Source organism: Lissotriton vulgaris, chromosome 5, assembly GCF_964263255.1.
Source record: "Lissotriton vulgaris chromosome 5, aLisVul1.2, whole genome shotgun sequence".
NCBI classification, from domain to species: Eukaryota; Metazoa; Chordata; class Amphibia; order Caudata; family Salamandridae; genus Lissotriton; species Lissotriton vulgaris.
In genome coordinates this window covers 112,007,601-112,026,711 of record NC_141693.1, presented here as the reverse complement: position 1 = coordinate 112,026,711, position 19,111 = coordinate 112,007,601, and the positions used below count along the sequence as shown (strand labels likewise).

The 19,111-nt window shown below is 45.9% G+C and overlaps 1 protein-coding gene across 1 annotated transcript in view; it reads left to right on the top strand.

Annotated features, from left to right (window-relative positions):
* Positions 1–19,111, top strand: part of CCDC187 (coiled-coil domain containing 187) — a 296,756-nt gene that overhangs the window by 100,993 nt on the left and 176,652 nt on the right. Inside the window, exon 12 of the mRNA XM_086919347.1 lies at positions 1,045–1,138. Within this exon, the coding sequence (XP_086775473.1) occupies positions 1,045–1,138 (94 nt within the window). The remainder of the gene's footprint in view (positions 1–1,044; positions 1,139–19,111) is intronic.

The window sequence follows — 19,111 nt, the reverse complement described above, 5'->3', positions numbered from 1 at the left end:
GGTGGCATTCGTTTTAGGCAGAATATGTATTTAACTAGGAAAGATTATTTCTCTTTACTTCTGAACAAAACTATGACACTACTCATGCGACCAATCTAGGAAGTACTTCTTATGTGGAGAAGCGTGGCTCAGTGGTTAGAGGCGGCAGACCCGGAAGCTGAGATCGGCCGTGGACCAGGGTTCGATTCCCCGCCTCGGCGGGTCTCGGGCTCAAAATTCCACGGAGTCGACAATTCTCGCTCCGGTGCCTACTCGACTCACGGGGTCACACTCTGCGACTCTGGGCAATAGCTTGCTTAATCTCCACTACGGCCCCTCGCGGCGGGATGCCTGGCTTTCACCTTGTGGATACCCGGCCGGGGTATCTCACAGGGGAATACCAGGACAGGTTCCCTAAGCAAGCGCCTTGAGACCCCTGGGTTAAAGCGCGCTATATAAATCGAAGCACATTTACATTTACATTCTCTCAAATGAAATATGATCGTTCTAAAGTTCGTTTTTACGGATCTGCAAACTGCATTTCACTTGGCAACTTATTTATTTTATCCATCGTCTAAACACAACGAATGTAACTTGTCTAAGTGACATAAAACCCTGGCATCGGACCTCTCTGGCTGCCCTGGAGTACTTGCAAACAATGGAGTTCCCTTCAACTGTGTCAATATTTTCTTCTCCCTTTAAATGTGCCATCAAAGAGGAAGGCAATGTTGTTTTAGCTGTTTTTCAGGCATCAACTGCAACACTAAGGTGCTGTTTATTTACGTGTTTCGATTTTATAGTAGTTTTTATTAGGAGAACAAGCCAGAGGGCCTGTTTGGTTGGTCACTGCTCGTTTTTTTCTTTAAGATAAAATGTCACTTAATATGAGATGTATTTTAACATGACATATACTGCCTCTTAGCTACTGTACTTTTATGACAATATTCGTGACCGAAATAAAGAATTATATAATATGACATCAAACCTAAAGGTGTTCATGTATTTATGTCTACATTCTGACATCTTTTAGCTTGCACATTAGTTCTCCTTTTCTGCTTTTTAAAGACTTGAAGATCACTGTCCAGGAACCTTCCTTGGAGAAAGACTGGAGCCAGGGCCCCCCCGGAGTCTCTTCACGCGGCAGCCCCTCCTGTGGAAGGTAAACTCCTGCACTCAATGTGGTTTTTTGCAGCAATTGTTGGGGTGTTGAGCACTTGCCAGCTATTGCCACATAGGCCAAATATTACTATTCTGCCCCGCTAGAACCCTCTCTGAATATTCCAGTAGTGGCATCTCTAGAAAAGGTTTTAGGGGGGCTCCAATGCAGGGTGCTGCGCACAGGAGCAACTGAAGGTCCTTCCTGTGCACTACTACATCACTACTCTCTCCCTTCCTCCTTTCGTCACTGCCCCTCTTATGAGCTTTTTCGACAGACGTTAAAAACTTATCTCTTCAAAGCTGCCTTTGAGTAAACCACCTGCCCTGGTCCGCTATGTCTGTTATGAGCGCCAAGAAACCGTTTCGGTGTACGTGCGCGGTATAAGTTTTTTTTAACATAACACAACATAACATAACATAACATAACATAACATAACATAACATCACTATGTCATGTATAATGGGCCATGCATTGTAACAATTCACGCTTACTAGGTGCTTAAGCAGTAGTGCTAGGTACAGGGCATAGTTGGGGGCCTCCCTAGGTGGTCAGGGAACAACCAACTTGTCAGAGGTCATTGCCCCTGGGCACTGTTGGCATTTGGAGCTTGCACAGGGCATGGCCGTATGCCAGCACCATGCTGAGAGCCAATTGGACACAGTTAAACTCCATGCCCAGCATGTGCTGGAGGCAGATGGAGTGTTCGCAATTAAATCCCATAGACCACACCCTTTGTTCAGATCCTTCAGGGCAAATGTAAAGGCCACGCCCACCTGCCTGTAGGAGCAGTGGGAATGGGCCCTGCCATCTCTATACCGCTTCGATTTGGCGGTTCACCGTAGGGCATGACCGTAGGTCACGCCCAACGTTCAAAGACTGACGGAGCATGGCAAAAGGCATACCAAAAGGAATACTTTAGCAGGACACCTATGGTTACCTAGGTAACCACAACTCTTTCATTTTGTGGTATGAACATTTTAGAAGATACATATAATGCTCCCTTAATTGATGTTTTTAAGGTTTTTGTTATATTTATGGGTAGCATTGGTTAGCTTATGATCTTAGTAGACTTTATAACATCCCTTTAACATTTCTTCGGTGAGTCTTGAGGTTTGCAATGATGTACTTGGTTCTCCGCCCTCAGTACCCACTGGAAATCGCCAAATGAGTTCAGAGCTTGGCATTAGTGTCTGTTACCATTCCCAGTGGGGTCTGGCTGGGCTCTTCAGTCATACCAGGCACCCAGTATGTATTTATGTATGTATGTATACTTGTAAAGCGCACTGTTACCCCATCTCGGGGCGTCCTGGCGCTGTATACCGCTGGGGAACCCGTCCTGGCTTCCCCTGTGTGATGGTCCCTCCTGGGCACCCCCAAGGTGAAATCAGGCATCCCCGGCGCTGATTGGGCCGTTGTGGAGATTAAGCAAGCTATTGCCCAGAGTTGCAGAGTGGGACCCATGGTTAGAGTAGGCACCTAGGCGAGAATTATCGAGTCCGCGGACATTGACCCAAGACCCTGCCGCATCGGGAATTGAACCCTGGTCCCGGGCCGACCTCTGCTTCAGGGTCTGCCGCTTCTAACCAGTGAGCCACCCTTCTCCAGTATCTACTGGGAATGACATGTGGCCATGTCCAGTATCCCTTCTGGTAGTGGCCCCTGGTCAGAGCCTTCTGCTGTTCCTTGCAGACTCAGGGCGTGGTTTTGGACACAGCTCCACCCATTTACTTCTGCTCCTTGGCATGGCTGGCAAAATGGACTCTGGACAGAAGGTGTAGCCTTTGGCCACACACATTGTCCACTACCCCAGCCCAAAGCTTTGTCTGGCACCAGTAAAGAAGGGCGTGCTGAGCATTCCCTGCTGCCATGGTCAGCACATCTGGAACAAGTATGGCTTCGGCTACATCCTGTATTCTCCCACTCAACCTTAGCCTAGGTCCTCTCCCTGTAGTAGCCTCATCGCCTTTGGCCGTACCCTACCCAGTCCACTCTTCTGTGGGCCATCACTTTATTTTTTATATTATTTTTGCAGTTCCTAAATTAGAAAGCCTAATATATGACCCGTTGGAGCATGTAGTCACCGGTGGTGTAACAGACTGGCAAACTATTTGTATTTCAGCTCGTGACTACACCACCTCCAATCACAATTCCTGGCTCAGCCTCAGAGTTCATTTTTTTATTGTGGTTTATTGATTTATATTGTGCAAGCGGTGCTGCCCAGGCGCAGCTTCAAGGCGTTGAATATATTTCTCTGCCCCTCTCGAGTGACCCCTGGTCCCCTGTAAGCGTTCTGTGGGAATGATGTTCAAAACATGTTTTTTCACAGTGCAGTGATTTTGTATACATATGTACATATCCCATACCATACTCTTGGCACCATAGGAATCCTATAGGCCTCATATGGGACCCTTAAAGTCCCATTGTAAATGACCAATTATCAGTAGAATCTAGAATCTTTTCTGCTATTCCAAACCCTCCCCTCCCACCCCCCCCCCCCCCACCACACTATTTCTCTACTTTTAGCAGGTGAAGTCTCTTTGTGAAAGAAACTAGAGGCCACATAACAGAAAGAACCCAGAGGGTGCAACGGGCATTTGTATCCCCTGTTTGCACCACTGGGCACTTTGACATTATAAAAATGGCCACAGAGGCTTTCGCGTCTCCTTCTATAACAGTAACACCGACCGCACCAGTGCAAACTATATGCTGCTGCAATGACAATGGGCGTCCCCTCGTTTGCATAATATTGTATTCCAGGGCAAACGAGGGGGTCCATGCTGCTGCCATTTGAAAGACTGAGGCCAAGAGGCTGTTAAGAGACACACTGTGAGCCACGTCCAGGTGGAACACACAGTCATGCGACCCCCTACAGCTCTCCTAGGAAAGCGGGTTGTGGGTGTTGGGGCCCCCTTCCCAGGCATCCGTTTGCAGATGGATTCAGTAACACATGCAGCCACCTGCAGAGGGTTGTCTTTGATTTCTTCATACAGGCCGGTCCGCCTCAGGTGAAAGGCAGAGCTGCAGTTTCGAACAGTGGCCCTGGCTTTCCCTAATCTACTGTTTGCCTCTGCGCAGGTGCAGACTATCGCAGTACTCTCCTGCCCCCCTCCCCCCTCGCTGATGAGACAGGGGCCCTTATTTATGAGGCCTTGCGTCAGTTTTGAGCCGCCGGTGCGTCACTTTTTGTGACGCACCAGCGGCGTACAAAATGCGCCTTGTTGCGCCATATTTAAAAAGTGACGCATCTAGGTAGATGCGTCACTTTTTAAACCCCTGCGCCACATTATACCTGCGTCAGGTATAATGTATGCAGAGGGGGCGTTCCCCCGCAAAAAGCCTCGTAATAGTGACGCAGTGAAATCTATGAGATTTCACTGCGTCACTTTTAGGATGCTGTTGCGTCAAAATCTTGCGCCTGCCTCACAGCAGGGGTAAGACTGATGCAGACCCTTTCACATGGGGCTTTTCCCATGTGAAAGGACGCATTGCTGGAGTTGCGTCACTTTTGTGACACACTCCAGCAATGCGTCACTTTTGCTCTTACAGATGCGTCAGAAATACTGACGTATCTGTAAGTCCTTGCGACATGATGCGTCATACATTAAGTATGACGCATCATTGGTGTCGCAAGGAGTGCGCAGTGAAAAGTGACGCATCGCTGTTTTCACGCAGCGATGCGTCACTTTTCATAAATGAGGCCCAGGGGGTATTTTGAGCACATCTAGTAAAAGATGCGCACTGCCCAGTGGTGCAAACAGAGACAAGGCACCCGATAGTTTCAAACACTGCTGTTGGGAAATTTTGCGTTCGTGCTGTTTGCGATGTGTCTGAGGTGTCTGAAACTCTGAATTCCTCTGATTTCATGAATTAATTGCAGACAGCAAAAGTCCCAAACAGTGAGTGGAGATTGTCCCTCTCCGTTTCTGACTTATCCTCATGCATTAACTTGGAGAAATTCATATATGTATGAAGTTTAATTTCCATCAAGCGCTCGACTCTTCGCTGAGGCTGTTAGTTGTTATTCGTGGTAATTAAAGCCCCGTTGTCTGCTGAAGTTAACAGTTCACTACTTGTCCTGCGGGTGGCACTGTTTACCTTTTGGAGTTTGTCTTATGTTGTTGGTGGGTTATCACTTCCTCCTAGGACATTTTCAGTGGTGTATGCATGACTTAAATCAGAGAATTATCTATCAATAGTGCAGTAGGTGCAGTGGCATCAGATTTTCACGCTCACCCCCGGTTTAATTAAACACTGGACCATTCACAAGGCTTTGCACATGGCATGATTTACGAATGGAAAGTCACTTTAACAATTCACAAAAGGTGAATTTGCTCTTGCAAACTGATTTTTCATGCATTCTACTACCCCAGCGGGGTGTAACGCTACGCATCAGGAAAGCCTCTCCCGTGGGAGGGAACTGAGCGTTCCAGGTAGGTGGTGCCCTGAAAAGATTCTGTGCGCCCACAAATTCATTTAAGATTTGCAGAAACGATTTACTGCCTTCCAGAGGAGGAGTATCTCTATTTCCAAAGTGGAATGGGTAAGAACATCCCAAAAAGTGTGTAGGAATAGTGGAAAGGGTTTCTCCATGGGAAAATATACTTTGGTTGTGGAGAACACAAGAATTATGCTCGTGCAAAACAGCAAAACATTCTACATGCACAATTGTATACTACGGACAATCACTTATGTGCAATTGCATTTACTTGGTTGGAATTTGAAATTCACAAAAGATTCCAGAAAACATACGACTGCTCTGGGCTTCCAGGAGAAAAAAAGCCTGGTACTTATGTCTGAATGTATAATATTTTATACTCCTATCGAATGAAACATGCTAATGAGGATGTATGTCGTTACAACGCATACTTTTACAACTGTGGTAAATAAAATTACCCGGACATTTTTCAATACATTAATAGCAATAAGGATAGCTCATAAAATGAGTGGCAGAGTCCGTGGTATCTGAGTCAAAAGGGCTTTAATTAGAATGACTCGAGTCATTGAGAATCGGGTTCCATCACCACTAAGGTTCAGGAAGGGATATCTAACGTTTTATTAACATCACACATTATATATAGTAAAACCACATAATTGCAATGAATACAGTAGGCGGAACACTCCAGGCGGAGCAAGTGAAAAGAGAGAGATAAGAAAATATGGGCGTAAAAGAAGGCGTGTAAGGAGGCGTACACGTGGGTGTTCACTTGATGAGTCATAGGAGTGTCATAAGTAGGTGGATGCATAGAGGAGGTCTGCAGGGTCAACAGAAACCTTTACCCTGCATGTGCGCGTAACTGATCATGACGTGAAATTGACGTGTAACTGGGGAGAGCTGGGGGGTTGACTTTAGCACTAGTAGAGGAGTCTGGAGTCTGGGATGTCAGAACGACCTGCACCTTTGGCATATCTGATATCTTGTGTTTGGAGGATGTATTGTCTGAAGTAAAGGTCTCTCGAGCAGAGGCCGCTCATCACTAAATGCCAGTGTGTGCATATATCTCCTCGTGCATTGCGTGGGGCCATGGGCCTACTATGGCAACGGGTTCAGTAAATCACTTGCATGGAGACAGGAAGGCTAGGCCCTATGCTCTGCAGGCGGAAATATGTTTACCTATTTCACTAGACTGGAATGTGTTTTTGCGGAGGCTGAGCAGATAACTGTAGGCAAAATACCGTCTTGGCAGGCAGGCTAGACCGGGCACCTCTCGGCTGGGCAGGGAGTAAGGTAGAGGTCAGGGATGCATACCTAAACCGCAGCTTTCAAAGACAGAAGAGGCTCGGAGCCTAAATTCAGGGCCTGGCTCGGCTGGGCCACAAAAAAGTGTGCTTCGCGATATTTAAACGTGTACCGTGTAAATGCATTGGCAACGTAGGCCTCAGTGCAGAGTTAACATTACATTCATGGAAGGCCTAATAACTGACATGCTAACATTAGACGGAAATGCAGGGGCATTGTTATGACAGGCACGGAAAGGGAGTTACATGCTAAAGGACATACATGGGGCATAGGCTCGTGGATAGGGTGCGAGTGGGGGGACAGACTGACCACATAAAATTTCTGTTTCCTCATTCCCTCCTTGTCCCCTACTGCGCCCTTTAAGATATATCTATTTTCATGAGACCATCTATTTGTTCATATAGCATCATTTGCTCGTCTTTTTTCATTCGAGCACGGGAACGTGAACGTGGACGGGGAATGCAAGCAGTGGCACACAAGCCGCAAATCGCTGGGCCACATTGCAGACAGAGACAGCAACTGAATAGTATGAGCAGTATCATTCCTAGGAATGACAACACTTTCCAACCCCAGGCTGATATCACACTCCAGAGCCAACCGGACCAGGTCCAGGTGCCAGGATTCTGGTGTATCTGGTGAGCTATCTTATGGAGCCTTGTTATTGCTGCATACACTGAAGGCGCGTTATTAGGTATGAAAACACAACAACTGGAGCCGATCACTCTACAAGCTCCGCCCCTATCGGCCAGGATGACGTCAAGAACAAGGCGGTTCTGAAGAACAACAAGTCTCATAGCAGACTGCTCTTCGGTTAAGTTACCTAAGGCAAAAGTAGTCTCGTTCACTACTGCTTCAAGAGTTCTTGTTAACCTGCGTATTAATTTACTATTTTGGACGGGACCTATGAAGAAAAAGAATCCTTTATTGAAATCTGTATATTGCTCCAACGTTGTCTCAGTCTGATCGACAATTGGGGACTCGATCTCCCTCTTGTGTCTGACATGTATGAGTCGGGAATCTCGATGATAATCGGATGGGGCTAGAAAAACAGGTGGCAGTAGGAACGCAATATAACACGTTCCACCCCAATCTAAGGGCAGACGTACATAAGCTGTCTGACCACAAATAAAATAGGAATGGCGGGAAGCTTTGAAAGTAGACTTTCCTTTATCACTGAATTCGACCACAGTATTACAATCACTGTGCCCTAAGTGCACTGAGCCATTTTTCCTAACGCATAATTCACCTTTTACTGGTAAGACTGTTATAAACGGTAAATCTGTATTGGTCTCAGACTGGACGTTCAGAATCATGAGGTTAAGGGAAAAATTTCCTAATTCGTACACTTCATTTTCTAGATCGGTCCCTTTCCTTTGGGGAAGACCGTCTTCGTCTAGGAAACATGCTTTATTCATAATCGTATTCAGGTCTCCCCATATCCAATCGCCCTGGGAAACTGTGGACTTACTGTCTAGTGATGACATTAAAGCAAACCATGCTCTACACGAACCATTGTGCGAAAACGGATAAGGAAACAGGGGCAGAGCTCCCTTCATTTTCTGGTAAGGTGGGAGTCGGCCACATACCCAGCAATTCGTTACATTGCTGGTCTGGTGAGAATGGTGTAACATACGGATGAAAGTGTTGTTGCGCAGTGCTAGTCGATAGGATAGTTCGTGAGGTGGCAGGTCACTGAATGTGTGCTCCATAGTGTCATTGAAAGAAGAATGTACCAAGAGGAGGAAAGAAAACATGTAGCGCCAAGCTTATACATATAATCAAGATACTCAGAAAAAACATAACAATCAGAGTTACTATGCATCTGCTGCGTAGATTTTTGCAGTATTTTTCTTTCATTTCTTTCTGTCTATCTCTCTCACTATTTGGGTCTACGATCTTATACATGTCAGGAACCTGTCTAACCGCTTCACCCGAGGGGGACTTAAACAATTAAACGCTGTCTGACTTACTAGACCGTAACTTCTGCCTATATTCCTGTTGCGGAGTCTTTTCTAGCAAAGGGACTTTAGTGTCAATATCGGAACAGTTCTCAGAAACCTTCGCGAAACAGTCCTTAGAATCCTTTACCGGGCCAAGTCCATGGAATCGCTTGACGTGATGGGCGTGGAGCCAGCCCTTGCGGCCCTCGACCTTGACGGCGGTCCTCGTGGTTAATAACACTAACTTCGGCTCATGCCAACGGGGCTCCAGAGGGCTTGAGCGGTCAAAGTTGCGGACGCAAACCAGGTCTCCTGGAACGATTTCGTGGCTTTTCACCTGGGTGTTGTCCGGGAAGGCAGCTGCAACCTGTGAACGACAAGAAAGTAGTGCAGACATCAAGGAAGCCAGGTAATCTGTCAGCATATTACTGTCAACATCGGTGATTCTGCGTGGCATAGGCGTACCCCACATATTCGGCGGTCTACCAAAAACCACCTCGTACGGGGATAGTCCGGTTCTGGAATGAGCTACCATACGCATGTAAAAGAGGGCAACCGGCAAGGCTACCATCCAATCCACGCCTTTTTCTGCACAGACCTTCGGTAGTCGTGTTTTTAGAGTCTGATTGTGTCTTTCTACGAGGCCTTCTGCCTCTGGGTGTCGTACACAATGGACTTTCCACTGGTACCCTAACAGGAGAGATACTTGTTTCATCAATTCAGAAGAGAATGGATGTCCATTATCTGAGTACACGACACGGGGCAAGCCGTATCGCGGGAAGAATTCACGGACCAACTGCTTGGCAGTGTTCACAGCAGTGTAATCTGGGACTGGGTACGCTTCTGTCCATCTAGATAAGGCACATACAACTACGAGGACATACTTGAATCCTCGACATCTGTCCATCTGAATATAATCCATTTGGAGGACTTCAAAAGGGTGGTCAGGAGGATGAAATCCACCTTGTTCCACGGGAATGCCTTTGCCTGGATTGAACTGACAACAGATCATGCAGGTACGCACTTTTTGTTTCGCTGCTGCACGTAAATGCTTGTTGAACCAGATGTTCTGTATACTGTCTAACATGGCTTTTTCTCCTAAGTGTGCTGGACTATGTGCTGTATTTATGATAACTTGAACCATGGAGTCAGGGAGAAACCATGTGGCTTTGCCTTTCGTCATCCATCCCTGATCTGTCTGGATCCCTCCTTGTTCAGTCCATTTCTTGATTTCGTCTGGAGTGGCATGTGTCTGTATGTCGAGTACATCTTGTGAGGGATCCCTGACTGTCATACACTTCGTCAGTGATGGTACTTCAGTCTTTGTCGTGTCAGCTGGAATGTCTGTTTGAGTCTGTGCTGTAAATTTGGCTGTTCGATCTGCCAGGTCGTTACCCTGGGAAATAGTGTCAGTGAGTTTCGTATGTGCTTTGCACTTCATGATTGCTATTGCTGTACGCAAGTGTATTGCATCTAACAGGGCTTGAATAAGGGGACCATGCTGTATTTTAGCTCCATGGGAGGTCAGAAAACCTCTCTCTTGCCAGAGTACACCGAAGTCGTGAACGACTCCGAATGCGTACTGTGAATCTGTGTATATGTTTACTTTCAGGTTCTTGGCTCGTATGCAGGCTTGGGTCAGAGCAATGAGCTCTGCTGCTTGGGCAGACAAGGTGTCAATTCGTCGTGTTTCTATGACTTCAGTATCGGTGGTCACTGCATACGCGGCCACTAACTATCCTGCGCTTGCTCTCATAGATGAACCATCTACATAAAGTGTCAGGTCTGGGTCGGGCAATGCAATGTCTGTCAAGTCTTGTCTTGGCTTCGTCACTGTGTTAATGACTTCCACACAGTCATGTGGTGTAGGGTCTGCTGTGATTGAGGGTAAAAGTGTAGCAGGGTTTAGAGTATTGCAACGTCTGATTTCTATGTGTGGCTGGAACAGTGTCAGTTCATATCCGGTCAATCTCGCTATGGTCAAGTGTTGTGTGTGTGTCCTGTTCAAGAGAACTTCCACTGAGTGTGGAACCTGTACTGTCAGGGGGTGTCCTAACACTATGGAATCGCTTTGTCTGATTGCTAGAGCTGTTGCTGCAACTGATTTTAGGCACGCAGGCAGGGCCTGGGCTACTGGATCCAATGTACTAGAAAAATAAGCACAAGGCTTGTGTTTTCCTGCTTGATCTTGTGTGAGAACAGACAATGCTGTGCCATCGCGTTCAGTGACAAAAAGTGTAAAAGGTTTGCTGTAACATGGTGTCGCTAAAACTGGTGCTTGACATAGAGCTTTCTTCAGTTCATCAAAGGCAAGTGTATGTTCCTGAGTCCAAGGGAGGACAGTCGAAGTCGCTGCCTCCTGTGTTGTCAACTGTATGAGTGGTTTGGCTAGATATGCGTACTGAGGAATCCATTGTCTGCAGTAAGAAGTGAGGCCAATGAAGGCCCGTACTTCCTTTTGTGTCTTGGGCTGTGGAAGATGTGCAATTAACTGAATGCGGTCAGGTGTCAACTGTCTACCCCTTTTGGACAGCAAGTGACCAAGGTACACAACTTGCTGGACACAGAATTGTAGCTTTGAAGGGGACACTTTGTGCCCCTTTTCTGACAGGAAGTATAAGACTGTCAGTGATGCACGTTCGTAGTCTCGTTCTGTCCGCGCTGTGATCAATAGATCATCAACGTATTGGAGCAGTGCAGTGTCAGTAGGCATGCGAATACTGTCTAGTTGTCGTTTTAGTGCTTGACTGTAAATACTAGGGCTTTCTGTGAACCCTTGAGGAGCTCCCGCAAATTTGAAGCTTCGTCCATTTAAACAGAATCCGAAAAGGTACTGGCTTTCCGGATGGATTGGGACACTAAAGAAGGCGTTCTTGAGATCAATTACAGTAAAGAACGCTGCTTCGGAATCAATTGCAGTCAATAGGGAAGAAATGTCTGGGACCACTGGGTACTGGGGTATTATGCATTTGTTCAGTTCTCGGAGGTCAATCACTAGTCTGTAAACCGGTGGTGCACTTGGGTCAGTTCGTTTAAGAATCGGAATGATAGGAGAATTACATACATTTGAGTCAGTTTCTACAACCACTCCTTGTGCAATGAGTTCGTCAACAATTTTCAGTAAGGTCACTACAGCCTCGGGTGGTAACTTGTATTGTCGGATTCGTGGCAGTACAACTCCTTGCTTGAGTGTGACACGGTATGGTGTAATGTGCATGTAACCTACATCAGTCGGACCTTGTGCCCATAAATGCTGTGGTACATTCTGAAGTCTGGGATCAAAATCTCTCAACACATAATGTCCTTTAAAATCACGTAAAAACAATCTCACTCCTTCCGGAGAACAACAAATCACTGCTCCTAGTTCTTTCAACGTTTTTATAACAAGCAAGTTTTCTGGACATGATTTCGTAAGCAACAAGTCTGTAGTGCGGGACAATGGACCAACTTCTAGGGAAACTGGCTTTGACACTTCGTTAACAATAGGCTTTCCTGAAAATCCCAGAGAAATATTCCGGAGCCTGAGAGGGGTGCCCCTGGGACCTCGTCATGACTGATGGTAGTTCTGCTCGCCCCTGTGTCAATCAGAAATTTTCTGTCTTTCCCCAATACATGACTATGCACATAGGGACCCTCTTGATCTACAGGAACCTCGATAAGGGGCAAGCCAACCTCCCTCTCTAGGCTGTTTCATGAGTACTGTTGATAATCTGGGTAATCTGACTGTGCGTACTGGTACATTTGTTGCGTGACATGTTGTGTGGCAGCTATGGGTTGGGGTACAGCTACTGTCTGTTGTGCGTTCTGTGGAGGTTGCATGTTCTGCTGGATGTGTTCCTGTCTAGGAGGACACGGACTTTCTTTCGTCTTGCCTGTAGCTATATTGTGTTTCAAGACAGCACATTCATTTATATAGTGACCTGGCTGTTTGCAGTAGTTGCAGTTCCCTTTGACAGGTGCCGCGCCCTTTCTCTGGCCATCGGCAGCTGGAACTGATTGAGCAACTAGTACTTTCATTTTAGTGTCCTTCATACGTCTCTTTTCGTGTTCCTGTTCTTCTCTAATTCGGTTCTGGTGGTACTGTAACATTTGTAACATTTGGGAAGAGCTACTAGCTTGCCAGGTACTTTCAACCTTCAGTACTCTATTTTTAATCTGGGGTAAGGAATTCTCTACTAATTTGGTCACAAAAAGATGTGGGTACGATTCACTACTTGTCTTCAGGCCGCTATTAATAAGAAAACATTTTTCAAATCTAGAATAGAAATCACTAGTGTCTTCATCTTGTTTCTGTTTGCAGGCTGAAATAGCATCCCAATCTTCCTTTTTGGTAGTCAATAATCTCGGCAAAACCTGAATCAATAGCTCGGGTAATTCTTTAGCTTTATCCCCGAGACCAGTACCAGGGGTTCGTGTATTATCCTCGTCTTCTAATTCTGCCCAGTTAATCTTTTTCTCTCCCACCTCCCATTCTTTTTCTTTCAGTTTTTCGTAAATGCCTGCTGGTAACAGTACTTTCAACATTTTAATCGTATCAGCGTATGTGTACTCCCCTATGCGGAGCATGTCTTTTAATTCACGGTGGAACCCTGCTGGGTCTTTATCATGACAGGGCAGTAATATTTTCATTTCCAATAATTCCATTTTCGTTAACGGTGTGTAAACATATACTCGTTGAAGCACACCTGCGTCAGTTCTAACGGGATGGACCTCTCGTAGGGGATTCTGTCTGTCTATGTAAAAGGTCTTCCTTTCTCGATGTGGAACAGAAATCAAGTGTGGGGTCAGAAATGTCACGTATTTATGTCGTTGATCTAGAATGACGTTAATTAATTCGGTGCCTAGACCTCTCCATCTTGCTAGGAGTAGATCGTCCAATAATTTATACAGGGGACCTGGATCGGAATGCTGACTCTCGTACAGTGTGATGAGATGTTGAATCATGTAAATACCAGCTAAACGCTGTTCTTCCGGAGGAAGACTCAAAAATGTTTGCGCTACTATGTCATCCGTATATATGTTAGAATTGCTAGCCCATTGAACTGCTGACCGGGCTAGTTCCTGTTCATGCATAGTACTAAGTTCGCTACTCCCTACTCGTTTTTTCAGTGCTTGGTCAGTGGCTTGGAATATGTGTTCAAGGGAATATTGTTCTGGTATGGGAGAGAGAGAACGTTTCTTGTATTCTAGGCATATGGGTCTATCAAACGGTCTTGCCCTACCTACGTAATGTATTTTACTTGTGTCCTCAGTTACTGAATCATCGTCCTCTGAGACTTCGTCATCCTCTTTCTCGGCTTCTTTCTCGGCCTGTTCTTTCTTGTGTATCTCAAGAATTTCTTTACGAATTTTCCTGTACATTGCTTCTACACAACTCTGTTTATCATGTTTACCAGCAGCTATGTTGTCACTCCAGTTTGTCATGCCTTTAGTTACTTCTTTATTTGGCTGATCTTGTTCCCTTATCAAACAATTAACCAAAAACTGTAGGAGCATACGTTGAAGCTCCACTTTTCTATGTGCCATGGCCTCGTGAATACTTTCTGGTCCCTCCCACGTTCTAATGAAGTGGTATATTTTGTCTAAATGGTCCCTCATGCCTGGTAGAATAATCAAATAATCTGCAACGCGTCTTAATTGTATTGAGTATATAAGCATTGGACCCTCCCCTGGTACTGGATCATATATACAATCAGTAAGGAACTGTCTAAGGGAATGGTATGTAGCTGGTTTTGGCGTGTGCTGTAGTGCTAAATCTCGTAGTGATGATCGTTTTAACGGTGGTGGGGTGGAGGGGCCCCCTCCCGCTGCTCCTAGACTGGAATCGCCTAGGCTTGAATCAGCTTTTACTGGCAGCGCTGTCGCTGGTAATGCGGGTTGATCTTGTACTACGGGTGCTGGGCGAAAAAGATTGGTAGGGGGGTCGGTGGCAGGAGGAACAGTGGGGGGATTAGTATTATTGATAGGGTTGGGAGGAGGATTAGTAGGAGGTACATTTACATTTACATACTCTGGGGCAGCGTCATCTAAATAGGAGGAAAGAAAAATGTCCGCTGCGGTCTGTTTATGATTACGGAGTTTAGTCGGGATCAGTGGTGGTGGCAAATTACTGGGTACTTCCGGGGTCACTTTAGGTAGACCCTGGGCGAGGAGGGGATACATGCCTTTAATAAGGGCATTTCTTTGTCTGTCCAATTGTTCTGCTCTAACCCGTTCACCTTCTTCTAGTAGTTCTTTTTCTTGGGCTTTTTCTGATGCTTCTCTACTTCTCTCTGCTTCCTTAATTTCTTTCTCTGTTCTTCTATGTGCTTCTTTACGCCACAATTCTATGGCATCTTTCTGGGATTGTCTGGCTTTCTTTTTCCACAGTGCTTCCTCTACTCTCATGATGCAGTCAGCATCCCATGTCCCTGAGACAGGCCATCTATATTTCTCTTCCAGATCCTTCGTGTAATCTACCCATAAATCTAAGTACAGTATGGCATCTAAGCCATGTTTGTGATACATAAAATGTCCGGGAGTGTCCCTAGGCGGGACGGGAACTGCCTCTTCGAGTATCCCTTTCCTGGTTCCTATCTGACGTAATTTCGAAAACAGCGGCATGTTTGAACTAGCTTGAACGAAAACACAAGAAGCACAACAATGGACTGCAAACAATCATTCATACCACGACATTAAAACATTGAGAACAGATACTACCTAGTACATAGGATAACACGATTCTAAAAATCTCGAAATACAACACTGGAATACTGGATGCACTGCTAGAACAGTACAGTCATACCGGTCTCATAAAGAGACACGTCATACCGCATCCACCTAAATGGACACGTCTTTACCGGATCTGTGTACCCAGACCCGTCTTGACCGGGCTCAAATAAATGAACCCGTCTTTATGCGTTCCCAACAACGGTACTCACCGGGAAGCAAAACTGAAGGCCTCGGAAACTCGATACTGGACTGGACTGCTACGGCTTCTTGCTGCGCATGCGCCTCGGAACAGGTGGGCCTCCGGATACCTCGGACCTTGCTCTCTCCGCTTCGGCTCTGGTCGGGACAGTCCGCAATCCTCACCGCCTCGTATGGATGCCTGGTCGCAGTCTCCGTCTCCTCCGTGGGCCTGAGGGAGTTAGCAGGAAAACCTGCGGATGTGCACAGAATGGGTCCGTCACGGCTGTAGAAGGGGTCAGGGGGCTGCGCTTACATCACCGGCGCGTGGGGAAGGGGACTCGTCCCTATTCGGGCGCCAGAATTATGTGGTAAATAAAATTACCCGGACATTTTTCAATACATTAATAGCAATAAGGATAGCTCATAAAATGAGAGGCAGAGTCCGTGGTATCTGAGTCAAAAGGGCTTTAATTAGAATGACTCGAGTCACTGAGAATCGGGTTCCATCACCACTAAGGTTCAGGAAGGGATATCTAACGTTTTATTAACATCACACATTATATATAGTAAAACCACATAATTGCAATGAATACAGTAGGCGGAACACTCCAGGCGGAGCAAGTGAAAAGAGAGAGATAAGAACATATGGGCGTAAAAGAAGGCGTGTAAGGAGGCGTACACGTGGGTGTTCACTTGATGAGTCATAGGAGTGTCATAAGTAGGTGGATGCATAGAGGAGGTCTGCAGGGTCAACAGAAACCTTTACCCTGCATGTGCGCGTAACTGATCATGACGTGAAATTGACGTGTAACTGGGGAGAGCTGGGGGGTTGACTTTAGCACTAGTAGAGGAGTCTGGAGTCTGGGATGTCAGAACGACCTGCACCTTTGGCATATCTGATATCTTGTGTTTGGAGGATGTATTGTCTGAAGTAAAGGTCTCTCGAGCAGAGGCCGCTCATCACTAAATGCCAGTGTATGCATATATCTCCTCGTGCATTGCGTGGGGCCATGGGCCTACTATGGCAACGGGTTCAGTAAATCACTTGCATGGAGACAGGAAGGCTAGGCCCTATGCTCTGCAGGCGGAAATATGTTTACCTATTTCACTAGACTGGAATGTGTTTTTGCGGAGGCTGAGCAGATAACTGTAGGCAAAATACCGTCTTGGCAGGCAGGCTAGACCGGGCACCTCTCGGCTGGGCAGGGAGTAAGGTAGAGGTCAGGGATGCATACCTAAACCGCAGCTTTCAAAGACAGAAGAGGCTCGGAGCCTGAATTCAGGGCCTGGCTCGGCTGGGCCACAAAAACGTGTGCTTCGCGATATTTAAACGTGTACCGTGTAAATGCATTGGCAACGTAGGCCTCAGTGCAGAGTTAACATTACATTCATGGAAGGCCTAATAACTGACATGCTAACATTAGACGGAAATGCAGGGGCATTGTTATGACAGGCACGGAAAGGGAGTTACATGCTAAAGGACATACATGGGGCATAGGCTCGTGGATAGGGTGCGAGTGGGGGGACACACTTACCACATAAAATTTCTGTTTCCTCACAACGCATACCTTTACAACACATTTTTTACACCGCAACATCCATTACAACGCATTCCATTACAACGCATGCCATTACAACAAATTCTTTGAAACTACCTTTACAACACATTCCACTACAACGCATACTACATTTACAATGCATACCATTACAATGCATACCATTACATTGCATGTATGGTAAGTATTGGATAGTGTAGGGGTAAAAATTACTATTCTAACTCCTGGGGGTGCAACAGTAGGGTAAGTATTGGATAGTGTAGGGGTAAAAATTACTATTCTAACTCCAGGGGGTGCAACAGTAGGGTAAGTGTTGGATAGTGTAGGTATGCGTTGTAATGGTATGCGTTGTAATGACTTCGTTGTAATGACATGCGTTGTAGTGGTATGCCTTGTAGTGACATGCGTTGTAATAGTTGCGTTGTAATGGCATGCGTTGTAATGGATGTTGCGTTGTAAAAGTTTTGTTGTAAAGGTAGTGCGTTGTAAAAGTTGCGATGTAAGTGTTGTTTCCCGCTAATGATCTACAAATTAATCGTGCTTAGTGTTTCTATTAATATAGTACTTTGATTTACATGTGAGGATTTTTTTTCTGTTTAACACCCCCCGTGTACCAGCTGCAAGCAGATACTTTAGCCTTGATAGGATTCCATTCATCAATATTGTCTAAGCTCCTAATAAAGTGTACCCAAGCCAACCTGGTGTGATTGTATGTTATTAACATTTTCCCAGTTAGCTAAATTTGGTTTGACACCAATAGTGGCTAATAGGTCCATGAAATATCGGTCCCATATGTCCGCAAATTGTACAGATGTGCTAGCTAATGATCCCAAGGAGACATTAACATGGTTCAGTGTGCATTCAATGTCAAATATTTTGTTCAGAGTCCCTTCTACTTGTGAGCAAATAAGGTTTGATGTGTTTGCAATAGAAGAAAATGGGCCAGATGTACGTCGGCCAAAATAGCGCCTGGCATATTGCGAGGCTTTTGCGACTCGCAATTTGCAGGCGCTATTTTAAATGTACAACAGTGTGTAACACACTGTTAGCGATTCCCAATGGGACCGCAAATAGAGAGGCTCATGAATATTAATGAGCCTCTCACAATTTGCGACCCCATTGGGAATGGCAGGCCCTCCCAGTATGGTGGCCTGCTGGGCTCAGCAGACCACCATGTCTCGGACAGCTTTTAAATAAAACTGTTTTTTTTAATGCAGCCCGTTTCCCTTAATGAGAAACGAGATGCATTAAAAAAAAAAAAGAAACGTTTTTGTTTAATTTTTTAAAGGCAGGCAGTGGTCCCTGGGGCCACTGCCTGCCCTTAAAAAATATTTTCCCCTTTGTTTGCAAAGGGGAAGGAGGCCCCTGGGGACCCCTTCCCCTTTGCGACCCCATTACCCCCCTCTTGAAGAGGGTGGTGATTTGCGAGTGTTTTGCGCCCGCAATTGCAGACACAAAACATTCTTACATAGAGTTGAGCTCGCTATTAGGAAGGGAACGCCCCTTCCTAATAGCAAGTCGCAAAACCCTATTTTGCGATTTGCAAAAAATTGCGAGTTGCAAATAGGGTTTGCAAACCCGTTTGCGCATGCAAAAAAGGTCACACATCCGGCCCCAAGTGATCTAAGTCAGCCGCGGAAACTCTGCAATGCCAGCATAAGGCTGAGTCTCTTTATCCTGGTTTGTGTTGTCATGTAGGGGACTTGAAAGATCTCTGCACGGTCCAATATTTACACTGGAGTAAAAGGGGGAGATTTTATACCTCAAGAGAGAGCTCCAGATTCCATCCCCTCTAGAGGGTGGAAGAGGGGCAATATTATTTCAGGTGCAGGATTCCGTCCATTTATTC